General features: G+C 39.7%; 1 protein-coding gene across 1 annotated transcript in view; it reads right to left on the bottom strand.

The window, feature by feature from the left end:
• Window positions 1-1,971: 1,971 nt before the first annotated feature.
• Window positions 1,972-15,848, bottom strand: part of LOC126279939 (uncharacterized) — a 72,886-nt gene continuing 59,009 nt past the window's right edge. The window contains exon 2 of the mRNA XM_049979718.1: window positions 1,972-4,418. Within this exon, the coding sequence (XP_049835675.1) occupies window positions 3,781-4,418 (638 nt within the window). The 3' untranslated portion in view covers window positions 1,972-3,780. The remainder of the gene's footprint in view (window positions 4,419-15,848) is intronic.

The following is a 15,848-nucleotide window of genomic DNA, read 5'->3' on the forward strand; positions in this document are numbered from 1 at the left end:
TCTGATCTGATGCAGCGTAACAACTTTTCCAGGATGGGTTCGAAGCCACGATCTTACTTCATTTTCGTAAAATTTACTGAGAAGTTTTATAAATGCCACGTCCAATGGTTGAAGACGGTGTGAGCAGTGTGGTGGCAAACACAGCAAGACAACTCCATTTTTGCTGGCCACATCTATCAGTTCTAAATTCTTGGTGTGCGTTTTGTGGCAGTACAATATGAGAAGTATTGGTCTTTCCTTTGGCGCTCCAGTAAATGCAATAAACTTCTTAAACCAAGTCAAAAATAGTTCTTTCATCATACGACCAGTTTCTTGGACTTCTCCCCAGGCACCAGGGGGCAGGCCAGTCTCAAATGCTTGTTGCATTCGTTTTCGGTGATAAATTACCATAGGTGGTACGTAGCACCCCGACACTGAAACACAGATTTCTGCAGTCACAGTCTGGCCTCTTTCCGCTGAAGTAACTGCTCCCACCTGTCTGCGCCCTTTCAAAGCAACCACCTTTGTGTGACCTTTTGGAATGACTGTTAAACCAGTCTCATCATAATTGAAAATTCTGTCTCCCGTAAACTTGAATGTGTCTAATTGACTTTCTAACAGATCGAAACACTGATCTACAGCAACTCAATTACACCCCATTCCTCTTGCAATTGATGTGTCCTGGTTTTCGTATTGTTAAGGTAGGATTTCGTGCAAGAAACTCATTTAACCAATCTCTACCAGCAGATTTCGCTGCAGCATTAAATGGATGTTTGACGTTGTTTCGTTCAGCTAGCTGAAAAGTAAGTTTGCAAAGTTCTTTAAGTGTTAGGCCAAAATACTGTCCTTCTATCTGTTTTAAGTATTCTTTAAGTTCTGGCTCTTGTTCTGGGGTAAACACACTAGTGATTGTTCCTAACCTTTTCACAACTGTATAGCCAGGATTAGCATGTTTCTTTGGCACATGTTGTTCGATCATTGTCTGTGGCAGATTGAACTGTCGAGCAGCCCTGCAAGAACCTATATGACCTTCTATAACAGCATTTACAGCGCCTTCCATTGACTCCAATGACCAATCTTGCGTAAACGTTTGCGGCCGATACTTGCAAACCTTCTGAAATAAAACACGTGGAACGTACTATTGAGTCAGATCATTCGTGGTAATCTATATTATACAGTAAATACCATATTTCCAATAGTCAGTTATTAAAGCTAGCAAGAATACTGACTTTGCATGTTTTGTGCACTTTTATTCACCATATAGCCTAAGGCAAACTTCGTAATTAATTATGAAATGTTGGAATAACAAATACCATTTTATTTACAATTGTATTCAATGTATAATGTACATGTTCAAAACCCACAGCAAGGTAAACACATGAGACGATAAGAATGTAATGGTTGAACAAATAGTAGGGTCAAGACGGGGAAGCTCCCCATATTGCCCCGCCCCGTCTGTTAATAAGACACACTATTCTGTGCTATATATACAATCTGGACATAAGTTCACAAAACACATGTTTTAGGAAATCGAAAGTTGTAAAACATTGCAAATCAGTACTTGCAAAGCTCACATAAACCGCCGCAAAACTAAGATTCAGCAATCTCAACACACTGGGACCTGTGTTTTGATGATGTTGATGTAGCTATCCACAGATGGCAGCACTCTGTAGCTTATAGCCCTTCCTCGTCTTACCCCCCCCCCCCCCCCTCCCTGTCTTGCCCCGCCTTCCCCTAAATAGACTGATATACTATAAGTCAATTACTATAAATCATGTTGTTTACAAAGCTGCTGGTAACAGCTGCTACACTGTACTCACGTATTTTTCTGATTCACTACACCTTCTTGCACATTTTACTTTTCTAGTTTCATGGGATTAATTTGCAAAACTACAATGGCTGTTATAATAAAAAAGAATTGTGCTCTTTCATTTAGCATATGCCATTGGCAGGTTATGGACTATGATAAGGACAGGAACATAAAATCATGACACAGATAAATTACCTTTTATTAATCATAAATAAATAAATATACATCAGCCTACTACTTGCAATGTATTTGGCTTGGATTACTATGTAAAAAAGCAACATAAATGGCAAGGATTAGGCACATAATTTGTCATATCTTCATAGCTTACAGTACATGCCTATATTCATTGAATGAAAGGAGGAAGACTGCTCAGAAGGAATTAGTGTTTTATTCTTTTTAAAATAAATTTATAATGGATTTTATATTTTCTTTAAATATACCTTGGACTTATTCTCAGTCCTAAAATTTGAGTACATTACATTAAACAAATTCACATCCATTGAACTAGGCAACACCATGTGAGCAAGAAGTGCTGTAACATTTTGTCAGTGGATCAGAATATTGCATTCCTCAGTAATAAAGGAGGAAACCAATTTAAATTGGAATCCACATTCTTAAAGTCAACATTCTTTTTTCTATCTCGGACTCTTGCAGAATGGATCCATTCAGCTCAGTTATTAACTGCAGATTTTTATAAGAAACATTTTTCCTTGATACATTACATTTTGGCTGCAGTGTGCCTATTACAGATTTTGGTCTGAATTTAAACATACATCAGTTTACTTATGTTGTCTTAGATATAATGTTTTGTAGGTACAAATGTGTTGTTTCTGATGTCTATAGAGTACATAATGAAGAAATTGTCAACAATGCCGTCATGGGCTAAATGCAGTCATCTAAAATGTTAATATGAATGAATAAAGCACTATAGTGTTTATTGGTGTCTGACAGACACAATACTAAAGGATCCACAGTTGATCTCCCTGATCTGAGCAGATTACATTCCTATATAATCTGCAAAACTACTCAAATGTCTCCAAAAATAAGAAATAATAAATTCACTAAGAAACTTACTGCTTAATCAGTAAGAATTAAATTCATCATTGCATGGTGTTCTTCTTTAGCATTTAAATGTTAAAATCAAATAAATACATAATGTGCTTGACAAAGAATCTATTTACATAGTCATCACTTCCTTTTTAAGTGTAGTCAATGGAATTGGCACAAAGGCACTTTGATTGGCAATATTACAATTCTGACAGGGTCTCTTAATGTCACATCCTGTCCAGGCACATAAGGCTTAAAACATATTGTTGCTCTTCTCATTGTAAAAGAAAGCAGCCATAAACCACTTTAATTAATAGTATGGTTATGTATACTGGGACTGATTTCCTCAGATGTTTAGTCCCTTAGTGCTTAGAGCCATTTTTGTTATATATTTCTCTGGAATTACGCATTTACCAAATAAATTGGTGTGGTGATTAAGAAGTGGATTTCTATAGTATAGATGTTGGCTTGAAATTCTGCTCCAGTTGTTCAGAGACAATTTTCCCTTAATACACTGGCTAACGTTAGCAAAAAAACCTTTGACAAAGGATGTTCGACTCACTCCACCATTTACAACTGGTCCCTCACAGCAGTGAATTCTCAGTCAACAGACAATTAAATGAGGAAAATCAGAGCCAAAAAAGGATTTGAGACATTGTGTAGCAAATTATATCAAAAGATTCAGGCCAGTTATGAATTTCAATCACAGTGCCTACATCTGATAGATATTTTCTTGCATATTATAGAGACATAGAAAATATATTTGATATATCTGTTATTTGTGTGGGACCTCTACCAATTGTTTGGTTTGTGACTTTGTGAAAGTTCCAGCTCTTGTGAGTCCTAGTCGAATGCAGTAATATTGACATATGTTTTGAAACCATGGTTTCAGTGTTAAAGCCTTCAATTATGACATTGCACCCACGAAAAATGAAAGGAATAATTCATTTGGCAGACATTGTCGCTTCAGTAGTGGGCATTTCAGCATCTGCTGATCCCTCAAATGCAGGCGATGTCTGCTCTGCATTGTTGCTCTGGCTCTCCTCAGCATCCATCTTGGAAGCATCAAGCATCTCTATTAGTTTATCTGCTCCTATCTCAACCTTGTCAGGGAATGGTTCGAGATTAATGATCTCATGCACTCCTGAATTATCTTCCCCTGCAGGATCACCGACTGCATTATCTGCTTCACTCTGGGCTGATCCATTTATCGATGCAATGGGTGCCCCATGTTCACTGTTAGCTGCTTCTTGTTTACTTGGTTTGTCCTCAGAAGATGGCTGTTTGGCATCTTGTACAGCAGCTGGTACTGTACTTGTTGACTGGCTACTCGTGTTTTCACTTGCAGAGGAGGATCCTGCTTCTGTGCTGCCATTGCTGGTGTTAGGCGATAGAACAGTGGGAGCACCAAATAGTGCATCAGACACTACGTCAGCAGGTGGCAAGTTGTCACCAGCAACACGGAAGAGGTCAGCCAGCTCAACTGTGTCCTCTGGAGCAACATCACCATGCTGGATGTACACCGGGATGTACCCAGGAACTGGTGGCAATACCTGGCGTCGAACTGGTGTTGGCGGCAGCCCTGCAACGGTTAAGACATCGCTAAGTATAATGAGTGTGTGACTTCTGCAGGAAAGATGCAAATACATAGTTAATTTAGTATCTGCCAGTCATTTTGAATATCGTGAAATTACATGTCAAATGTCATGAATGCCTCCTTTATTTATAGTAGATGCTACATATGTTATATTTTACTTCTCCTTAACGAAATTAGATCACAAAGACAAATCATTTGAAAATTGAGTATGTAGTTAGCATAGCAGTGCTGAACAAAACCTACCACATGCAAATCGGAGACACGGCATTATTTGTGCATAGCAAACTGCATTTATGTTTGAAACTGGGATGTGAGTTGGTCATACGAGAAAGAGACCACATAGTTAGTTTGTCAATTAACCTCGAGACATTATATACCGGACAAATTATGATAAGGGGTGATTGACAGAATGGAGGCAGGTCAAATAGGACAGAAAGTGGCAGGTGATTAAATGTTCATTCTGCTATTGTTCGTAGTTCATGGTAAAATTTTGTAACCAGATTCCACATTGAGTTGGCCATTGATGGGAAGGACTTATTATACGGCAACGACCATATTGCCCTAAGGAACTTGATGCAGTCTGATTGCAGGCCTGTTCCATTTACCGCATGTAGATTTCCTACTCTGCTTTGAATCACGTTCTTCATCCATACCCTGAAAAACACTGTGAAGTGAACGGCAGACAGTACTTCCCACAGTACCAGGCTTCCCATTCCATTCACATATGGAGCATAGGAAGAATGACTGTTAAATGCTTTTGTGTGGGATGTAATTAATCTAATCTTGTCCTCACGATCCCATGGGAGAGTTACAGTGTTGTAGTATAGTCTTAGAACCATAATTTAAGGCTGGCTGTTGAAACTTTGTAAGTAGGCTATCTCGGGATAATTTGCGTCTGCCTTAAAATGTCTGCCAGTTCAGTTTCTTCAGCGTCTCTGACTTTCTCCCATGGGTCGAACAAACCTGTGACAACTCGGGGAAACCTTATCTGCATACGTTCAATATCCCATCTCATCCTGATCTGCCACGGGATCAACAAACTTAAGCAGTAACCTAGGGCGAGTCGCACGAATGATTTGCAAGCACTCTCCTTTGTAGACTAATTGAATTTCCCTAGTATTTTATCCTTACTACGTTTTTGTGTCCTTAAGAAGGCAAATTTTGTAAAAAATGCAAACAGGTGAAGCATCCCGCTGCAGATTTGGCACGAACGAAATGGACTGCTAGCTCGGTAGCATGCATTATCACTGTGCTAATCTGTGTGCTAAAAATAATTAACCTAATTCATAGAGACGATACGATACTCTCCAATGAAATAAAGGACGGAAAAATATGACAGTTTAAATGAAGCATGAAAACTGTTTCACAAATTCTTTCAAATACTTCCAAATTTTATTAAAAAAAAAAAAAAAACTGTACCGTATGTGCACAGTATGTTCTGGAATGGCAACATCCGATAAAATTGAAAGGACGACGATCACATGGTACTGAGAACTACAAACCCACAAGTATTCAATACAAAAATAAGACCCAGTATTAAATTCACATTTTCTGGGGTATTGACGGTGGACCTTTCTCGATTCAGTCAACCAACCATGTTAAATTTCCAATTTGGGTTTATGTAAAGCAGTTCAATGGCAACACACGGACAGAGAAAAACACACATTTAAAAAACCTCTGGTCGCAGTGATACGACCTGTGCAGTTTTCAAATGTCTTCGTGTAACGATTAACAATAACGTCCTTCGGATCGCAAAAAAAAAACATACTAAATAATCGGTAAGTTAAATTTAGTATTATTGTTTATTATCAGCACCAGAAAAAATATTCCTTGAAAACTACGTTTTTTGGCCGCACAAAGAGAACGCTAGCATTTGTTGACGTGGAATTGCTAATTAGCGGCTCCCAGACAAACTTCCAAGTTTTACACACACACACACACACACACACACACACACACACACACACACACACACACACACACACACACACACACACATACAGACAGAGAGAGAGAGAGAGGGGGGGGGGAAGGGAGGAAATTATCTTTTATTTGTTCCTCCATTTAAGATGTCAGACCGTGTTGGGGCCGTTGCCAGTATTACACTAAAGTACTATGTTGTTGTTGTTGTCTTCAGTCCTGAGACTGGTTTGATGCAGCTCTCCATGCTACTCTATCCTGTGCAAGCTGCTTCATCTCCCAGTACCTACTGCAACCTACATCCTTCTGAATCTGCTTAGTGTACTCATCTCTCGGTCTCCCTCTACGATTTTTACCCTCCACGCTGCCCTCCAATGCTAAATTTGTGATCCCTTGATGCCTCAAAACATATCCTACCAACCGATCCCTTCTTCTAGTCAAGTTGTGCCACAAACTTCTCTTCTCCCCAATCCTATTCAATACCTCCTCATTAGTTACGTGATCTATCCACCTTATCTTCAGTATTCTTCTGTAGCACCACATTTCGAAAGCTTCTATTCTCTTCTTGTCCAAACTAGTTATCGTCCATGTTTCACTTCCATACATGGCTACACTCCAAACAAATACTTTCAGAAACGACTTCCTGATACATAAATCTATATTCGATGTTAACAAATTTCTCTTCTTCAGAAATGCTTTCCTTCCCATTGCCAGTCTACATTTTATATCCTCTCTACTTCGACCATCATCAGTTATTTTACTTCCTAAATAGCAAAACTCCTTTACTACTTTAAGTGTCTCATTTCCTAATCTAATTCCCTCAGCATCACCCGATTTAATTTGACTACATTCCATTATCCTCGTTTTGCTTTTGTTAATGTTCATCTTATATCCTCCTTTCAAGACACTGTCCATTCCGTTCAACTGCTCTTCCAAGTCCTTTGCCGTCTCTGACAGAATTACAATGTCATCGGCGAACCTCAAAGTTTTTACTTCGTCTCCATGAATTTTAATACCTACTCCAAATTTTTCTTTTGTTTCCTTTACTGCTTGCTCAATATACAGATTGAATAACATCGGGGAGAGGCTACAACCCTGTCTCACTCCTTTCCCAACCACTGCTTCCCTTTCATGCCCCTCGACTCTTATTACTGCCATCTGGTTTCTGTACAAATTATAAATAGCCTTTCGCTCCCTGTATTTTACCCCTGCCACCTTTAGAATTTGAAAAAGAGTATTCCAGTCAACATTGTCAAAAGCTTTCTCTAAGTCTACAAATGCTAGGAACGTAGGTTTGCCTTTTCTTAATCTTTCTTCTAAGATAAGTCGTAAGGTCAGTATTGCCTCACGTGTTCCAACATTTCGACGGAATCCAAACTGATCCTCCCCGAGGTCTGCATCTACCAGTTTTTCCATTCGTCTGTAAAGAATTCGCGTTAGTATTTTGCAGCCGTGGCTTATTAAACTGATAGTTCGGTAATTTTCACATCTGTCAGCACCTGCTTTCTTTGGGATTGGAATTATTATATTCTTCTTGAAGTCTGAGGGTATTTCGCCTGTCTCATACATCTTGCTCACCAGCTGGTAGAGTTTTGTCATGACTGGCTCTCCAAAGGCCGTCAGTAGTTCTAATGGAATGTTGTCTACTCCGGGGGCCTTGTTTAGACTCAGGTCTTTCAGTGCTCTGTCAAACTCTTCACGCAGTATCGTATCTCCCATTTCGTCTTCATCTACATCCTCTTCTATTTCCATAATATTGTCCTCAAGTACATCGCCCTTGTATAAGCCTTCTATATACTCCTTCCACCTTTCTGCCTTCCTTTCTTTGCTTAGAACTGGGCTGCCATCTGAGCTCTTGATATTCATACACGTGGTTCTCTTCTCTCCAAAGGTCTCTTTAATTTTCCTGTAGGCAGTATCTATCTTACCCCTAGTGAGATAAGCTTCTACATCCTTACATTTGTCCTCTAGCCATCCCTGTTTAGCCATTTTGCACTTCCTGTCGATCTCATTTTTGAGACGTTTGTATTCCTTTTTGCCTGCTTCATTTACTGCATTTTTATATTTTCTCCTTTCATCAATTAAATTCAATATTTCTTCTGTTACCCAAGGATTTCTAGCAGCCCTTGTCTTTGTACCTACTTTATCCTCTGCTGCCTTCACTACTACATCCCTCAGAGCTACCCATTCTTCTTCTACTGTATTTCTTTCCCCTATTCCTGTCAATTGTTCCCTTATGCTCTCTCTGAAACTCTGTACAACCTCTGGTTCTTTCAGTTTATCCAGGTCCCATCTCCTTAATTTCTCACATTTTTGCAGTTTCTTCAGTTTTAATCTACAGGTCATAACCAATAGATTGTGGTCAGAGTCCACATCTGCCCCTGGAAATGTCTTACAACTTAAAACCTGGTTCCTAAATCTCTGTCTTACCATTATATAATCTATCTGATACCTTTTAGTATCTCCAGGGTTCTTCCACGTATACAACCTTCTTTCATGATTCTTAAACCAAGTGTTAGCTATGATTAAGTTGTGCTCTGTGCAAAATTCTACTAGGCGGCTTCCTCTTTCATTTCTTAGCCCCAATCCATATTCACCTACTATGTTTCCTTCTCTCCCTTTTCCTACACTCGAATTCCAGTCACCCATTACTATTAAATTTTCATCTCCCTTCACTATCTGAATAATTTCTTTTATTTCATCATACATTTCTTCAATTTCTTCATCATCTGCAGAGCTAGTTGGCATATAAACTTGTACTACTGTAGTAGGTGTGGGCTTCGTATCTATCTTGGCCACAATAATGCGTTCACTATGCTGTTTGTAGTAGCTTACCCGCATTCCTATTTTCCTATTCATTATTAAACCTACTCCTGCATTACCCCTATTTGATTTTGTGTTTATAACCCTGTAGTCACCTGACCAGAAGTCTTGTTCCTCCTGCCACCGAACTTCACTAATTCCCACTATATCTAACTTTAACCTATCCATTTCTCTTTTTAAATTTTCTAACCTACCTGCCCGATTAAGGGATCTGACATTCCACGCTCCGATCCGTAGAATGCCAGTTTTCTTTCTCCTGATAACGACATCCTCCTGAGTAGTCCCCGCCCGGAGATCCGAATGGGGGACTATTTTACCTCCGGAATATTTTACCCAAGAGGATGCCATCATCATTTAATCATACAGTAAAGCTGCATGTCCTCGGGAAAAATTACGGCTGTAGTTTCCCCTTGCTTTCAGCCGTTCGCAGTACCAGCACAGCAAGGCCGTTTTGGTTAATGTTGCAAGGCCAGATCAGTCAATCATCCAGACTGTTGCCCCTGCAACTACTGAAAAGGCTGCTGCCCCTCTTCAGGAACCACACGTTTGTCTGGCCTCTCAACAGATACCCCTCCGTTGTGGTTGCACCTACGGTACGGCCATCTGTATCGCTGAGGCACGCAAGCCTCCCCACCAACGGCAAGGTCCATGGTTCATGGGGGGAGGGTAAAGTACTATATAAATCCAATATAAGACATGTGAAATGTTACCTTGTAGACCTAACACATTCCCTTCCTACGAAACTTTTGAGTGCCATGTATATGCACAAGTATGAATGACAGTATCTGACTAATACTTTCTGCAGACTGTAGCCGTTGGGAAGAACCCATATCTGCGTCAAGTACTTCCAACACTTGCTGTCAAACAGGGCTTTAAAGCAATAGCAGCCATAGTTGTAGCAACAGTCATAATTAACTTTTGTGTAAACTGATATTTATGTTGTAGCAATGTTATCAAATATGGGCATCTGTTATTGTAAAAGGCTATTTCCAATACTATAACAACTTCTGTAGTAAGCAAATTATGTACAGTGTGTCAACTAACGACCATCAGCTTCGGCTGCAGTCACAGTGACACTGCCATTACTAGAGGAAGTGGTGGTAATAGGGCCCCTAAAACAAATAAGGCCCCCCTTAATAAACATTTAACTGAACTGTAGTGGTGATAGCTGGAATTAGTCTACTAGTATCCTCACTGGCCTATAGGAGTGTTGGAAGCAGGTCAGGACAGTGGTTGAGTGACAGTGAGGTTATGTTTTTCAAGCTCCTGTCCAAAATTTTGAGAGGTATGTGAATTTCACGTTATTAACATACAATTATTGGTTAATACTTAGATGCAAGCACCATGCATACAACCTAGAAAGTATTGGCAACAGTTTCAAATAGATTAAAAGGTGTGGTATTATTTCGTTTTTAAGTTGTTTATTCGAGTTTACAAAGTGTAGGTGATTGTAATATGGCCCCCATTGGTGCTTGTAATGAGGACCAGAGGGTCCATATTATAAGCAGCCCGTAAAATGTTTTTCTTTTTCTTTTCAGATGCCTAGGACTAATCTGGCACCTAAACCAACCCCTAGAAGGCAGGTGTGGGATAAAAACAAAATGCTAAGGGCAATGTCTACTGTTGTAGGCAAAATGGTGGGAGTTAAAAAAGCAGTGAAACATTTTGCTGCCCCACAAACAACTCTGCGCTGGTATATGTTGTTGTTGTTGTGGTCTTCAGTCCTGAGACTGGTTTGATGCAGCTCTCCATGCCACTATATCCTGGGCAAGCTTCTTTATCTCCCAGTACTTACTGCAACCTACATCCTTCTGAATCTGCTTAGTGTATTCATCTCTAGGTCTCCCTCTACGATTTTTACCCACCACACTGCCTTCCAATACTAAATTGGTGATTACTTGATGCCTCAGAACATATCCTATCAACCCATCCCTCCTTCTAGTCAGATTGTGCCACAAACTCCTCCTATCCCCAATTCTATTCAATACCTCCTCATTAGTCAGGTGATCTACCCATCTAATCTTCAGCATTCTTCTGTAGCACCACATTTCGAAAGCCTCTTTTCTCTTCTTGTCTGAACTATTTATCGTCCATGTTTCGCTTCCATACATGGCTACACTCCATACAAATACTTTCAGAAACGGCTTCCTGACACTTAAAATCTATACTCGATGTTAACAAATTTCTCTTCTTCAGAAACGCTTTCCTTGCCATTGCCAGTCTACATTTTATATCGTCTCTACTTCGACCATCATCAGTTACTTTGCTCCCCAAATAGCAAAACTCTTTTACTACTTTAAGTGTCTCATTTCCTAATCTAATTACATCAGCGTCACCCGACTTAATTCGACTACATTCCATTATCCTTGTGCTGATTTTGTTGGTGTTCATCTTATACCCTCCTTTCAAGACACAATCTATTCCGTTTAACTGCTCTTCCAAGTCATTTGCTGTCTCTGACAGAATTACAATGTCATCGGCGAACTTCAAAGTTTTTATTTCTTCTCCATGGATTTTAATTCCTACTCCGAATTTTTCTTTCCTTTACTTTACTGCTTGCCCAATATACAGATTGAATAACATTAGGGATAGGCTACAACCCTTTCTCACTCCCTTCCTAACCACTGCTTCCCTTTCATATCCCTCGACTCTTATAACTGCCATCTGGTTTCTGTACAAATTGTAAATAGCCTTTCGCTCCCTGTATTTTACCCCTGCCACCTTCAGAATTTGAAACAGAGTATTCCAGTTAACATTATCAAAAGCTTTCTCCAAGTCAAAAAATGCTATAAACGCAGGTTTGCCTTTTCTTAATCTAGCTTCTAAGATAAGTCGTTAGGTCAGTATTGTCTCACGTGTTCCAACATTTCTACGGAATCCAAACTGATCTTCCCCGAGGTCGGCTTCTACCAGTTTTTCCAGTCATCTATAAAGAATTCGTGTTAGTATTTTGGAGCTGTGACTTATTATACTGATAGTTCGGTAATTTTCACATCTGTCAACACCCGCTTTCTTTAGGATTGGAATTGTTATATTATTCTTGAAGTCTGAGGGAATTTCGCCTGTCTCATACATCTTGCTTACCAGATGGTAGAGTTTTGTCAGAACAGGTTCTCCCAAGGCTGTAAATAGTTCTAATCGAATGTTGTCTACTCCCGGGGCCTTGGTATATGTATGAGGCTAATACCTCACAGATAGCAAACGTTGAAACTAAAAAGCTTGGAAGAAAACCAGCTCTGCTAGCGGCCCTAGAAAGTGAACCAGTGGATTACTTACAGTAAATGGAGGCCAAATTCTATTGTTTTACTCCTGTGGATGTTCGGAAAATGGCCTACCAACTTGCAGTTAGGAATGGAATTGCAACAAACTTCAGAAATTAAATTGCTGGAAAGGTTTGGCTTGACCATTTTCTGCGACGTCATCAAGACAAGTTTTCAATTAGAAAGCTAACCAGAATGCCGTATGCTCGAACAAAAGGCCTTACCCATGAGAGAGTTAACTCATTCTACGACTTGCTGCGAGCTGCATACCAGAAACATAAATTTCCAGAAGATCGTGTGTGGAACGTCGATGAAACAGACCTTGGTGTAGTTCAGACTAAGATACAGCAAGTAATTGCAAGCAGAGGAAAACGCCAAATTTGTTCTCTGACAGCTGCAGAGCGTGGGTCTCTAGTAACGGTCATCTGTTCGATGAGTGCTGTAGGTTGTTATGTTCCCTCGATGTTCAGATTCGCGAGAGCGAATATGGCAGACGTTCTTATGAAAGGTGCTCCTCCATAGTCAATTGGTAGAGCCCACCTATCTGGTTGGCTTCAAGCAAACCTATTCACAGGCTGTTTGAAACATTTTATTGAAAAAACAAATCCAACAGAGACTTCGCTATTCTACTCATCCTTGATGGTCACTTCTTCCATCTAAGGAATACTGTTGTGATTGATGTGGTAAGAAAAAACTTCACCATTCTGTCACTGCCTTCACACACAACACGCGAACTGCCACCCCTGGATCTTACTTTTATGTGTGCACTTAAGACTCACTACAGTGAGAATATTCGTCAGCAGATGCTTCATGAAAGCAAACCTATTGGACCCTATCTCCGGTGTACAACCGGCATTAATGCAGTAAATGGGTTTAGTGTAACAGGAATTTATCCCTTAGAAAGAAATATATTTCAAGATGATGAATTCATCGCTGGGGATGAAGCCCCAATTCCAGTGCCTGCAGACCAACTAAAACAACAGGAACCCGAAAAGAAGTTCAGACTGAAGAGGACCTTGATGCTATTGAAATTAATGTCCATGAGCCTATTAAAATTGCATTTGGTGTGTCTCCAAGGTATTCCATCCCATACTTGAGAAGATGAAAACATCGTTTCGTGGGTGAAAACCGTGTGTTGCTAGCCGTGTGACAGGATCTCCATATAAAAACGAATTAGAAGCTTACATGGAAGAGAAAAAAGCTGCAGCTAATCTTCGTGGCTGTGGACGCGGACGAGGGAAATTAACAGCTATCAAAACGAACTTGACTTACGATGTATCACAGCCATCTTGTTCTGGAACCCAAACCCAAACTCGTAGAGGGCGTGGTGCATATAGCCGTGGAAGAGGCGTTAGTAAGAATAGTCAACAGTTAAAGAAAATATTGATTACGCAAGAAGAAATGAACAGTGATGACACGGATTGCGTTGACGATGACGTCATGGGACTCTCAACTGGTTCTGATAATTCTCCATGTGACCTATCGGTTGGTGAATTCCAGCCAGATAAAGACGATGCTCTGTGCATATTCTGTGATGGGAAGTTTTCAGATGACGTTCGTGGCAAATTATGGGTACAATGCCTAATGTGCTCGTTATGGGCTCACAACGAATGTGCGGGGTCTGAGAAAGAGGACTATGTTTGTGACTTCTGTCGCTAGTAGTGTGCTACTTTGTACTTTTATGGTTTTATATTTCAAAATAAATACGTATTTGAATTAAAAAGCAATTCTTCATTTTTCTTCAGCAAAAAATCCTTATGATACTGGGGGTCCATATTACAAACACCATGGGGGCCATATTAACTGTACAGATTAGATTAGATTAGATTAATACTTGTTCCATAGATCATGAATACGACACTTCGTAATGATGTGGAACGTGTCAGGTCAGTCAGATTTATCATATAGGGGAAACAAAATAATTATAAATATGTTCTGATATTTTAAGGAATTTAATCAATATAACGTCTTAGTTAACTGTCAGTAGAGTATAACTATATCAATTAAGATACTATTATTGTATTAGTGTACAATACTTTATTGAAAAACAAACTGGGAGTCCTCCACTTGCTCTACTGAATCGACAGAAGTCAGAGACTTCAGCCAGAAATCTTTTGTGTTTTGTTGCAACCAAGCTCCTACGTATGATCTATCTGTCGCATGGACATAACAGCTTCGCTCACCGCACATATGTGGGCAAATCGCAGCAATCAGTCGCTGATCGCATATAAACCTCAGGAAATCAGATGAACTGTATGCGATGCGGGCACAATGGCCACCTGTCGGCCACTTGTTTGTTTAGTTATTAAGCATGGTTTTTCAGTTGTGTTTCGTTTCACTTTGCCCATGTTGAGTAAGAACTTCACGTTAGAATTTATAATTATTCAGGGACCATGACCCACTCGGAGAACTGAAGTTGAAACTGGAGTAGTTTTTATTATGCAGAAATTCAAAGTACCCTCTCCAATTTTACAGTGATCAGCATTTTGAAATCTGTGCTGTAGAATTAGAACTGAATAGCAGTAGTCACGATTCAATGGACTCCATCTGATGATTCTGAGTTATTTTTGAAACAACCACACATTATTAAAGTTTTAACTTGTAAACAGAATGACGTCCCGTACCATAATATTACGGTGACATTTTAATTCAAATGTTTAGGGCAGATCTGTTATATTGGTTTACTCAAAAAGGCCCTCGTCGTTTCACATAATCTAAATCTCCCACAAACGTAACAAAAAGTTATGGTATTGAGCAGTGTAGCTTTCGACGTTTCTGGAGCCACATCGAGATTCTTTTTTAAAAAGTGTAAATGTTGCACTTATATTATAAGGCTAGTAAGTGCAAAAGGAATTGAGGACTAATAGATGAAAAACAGACTGTGTTAGCACATTAGAAAGATGTACACAATCCACTTGGCGTCAGTGAATAATGCAATATATTCTGTGAGGTATCCCACAGTTCCTAAGAAATGCGTTTCAAAACAAGTTTAATAAATTACAATCCCTCTTGTTTTAATTTATTTTCTGCAAGCATTCTTGTGTGTAAGGGGATCAGTTACCGCTCTTACTAAATATTGCATTACATTTTCAATAGGAGAACTTATCGACAGAGTGACGCTCGTAATACTGGTTGATACTGCAATTGCTAGGCATATCGCTCGTGTGTGGCGGGGTCGAAGCGAGCGAGCGATTGCAGCGATATCGTTTGTGACGGATCGCTGCGATCCGTCTCTCGTGTGTGAGATCCTTCAGGAGTAACACCTGACATCTGATGGTAATGTGTGAGGTTGCCATTGTCTGCTATGTCATTTTGTTGTATTTCACACTATTTCGTACTGTTTCCTTGCCTTGTGATACGTATACGTAATTGTTACTGTTCAGACCTTTATTAAATATGGTAATACACACCG

Source organism: Schistocerca gregaria, chromosome 1 (assembly GCF_023897955.1).
Source record: "Schistocerca gregaria isolate iqSchGreg1 chromosome 1, iqSchGreg1.2, whole genome shotgun sequence".
Classification (NCBI taxonomy): Eukaryota; Metazoa; Arthropoda; class Insecta; order Orthoptera; family Acrididae; genus Schistocerca; species Schistocerca gregaria.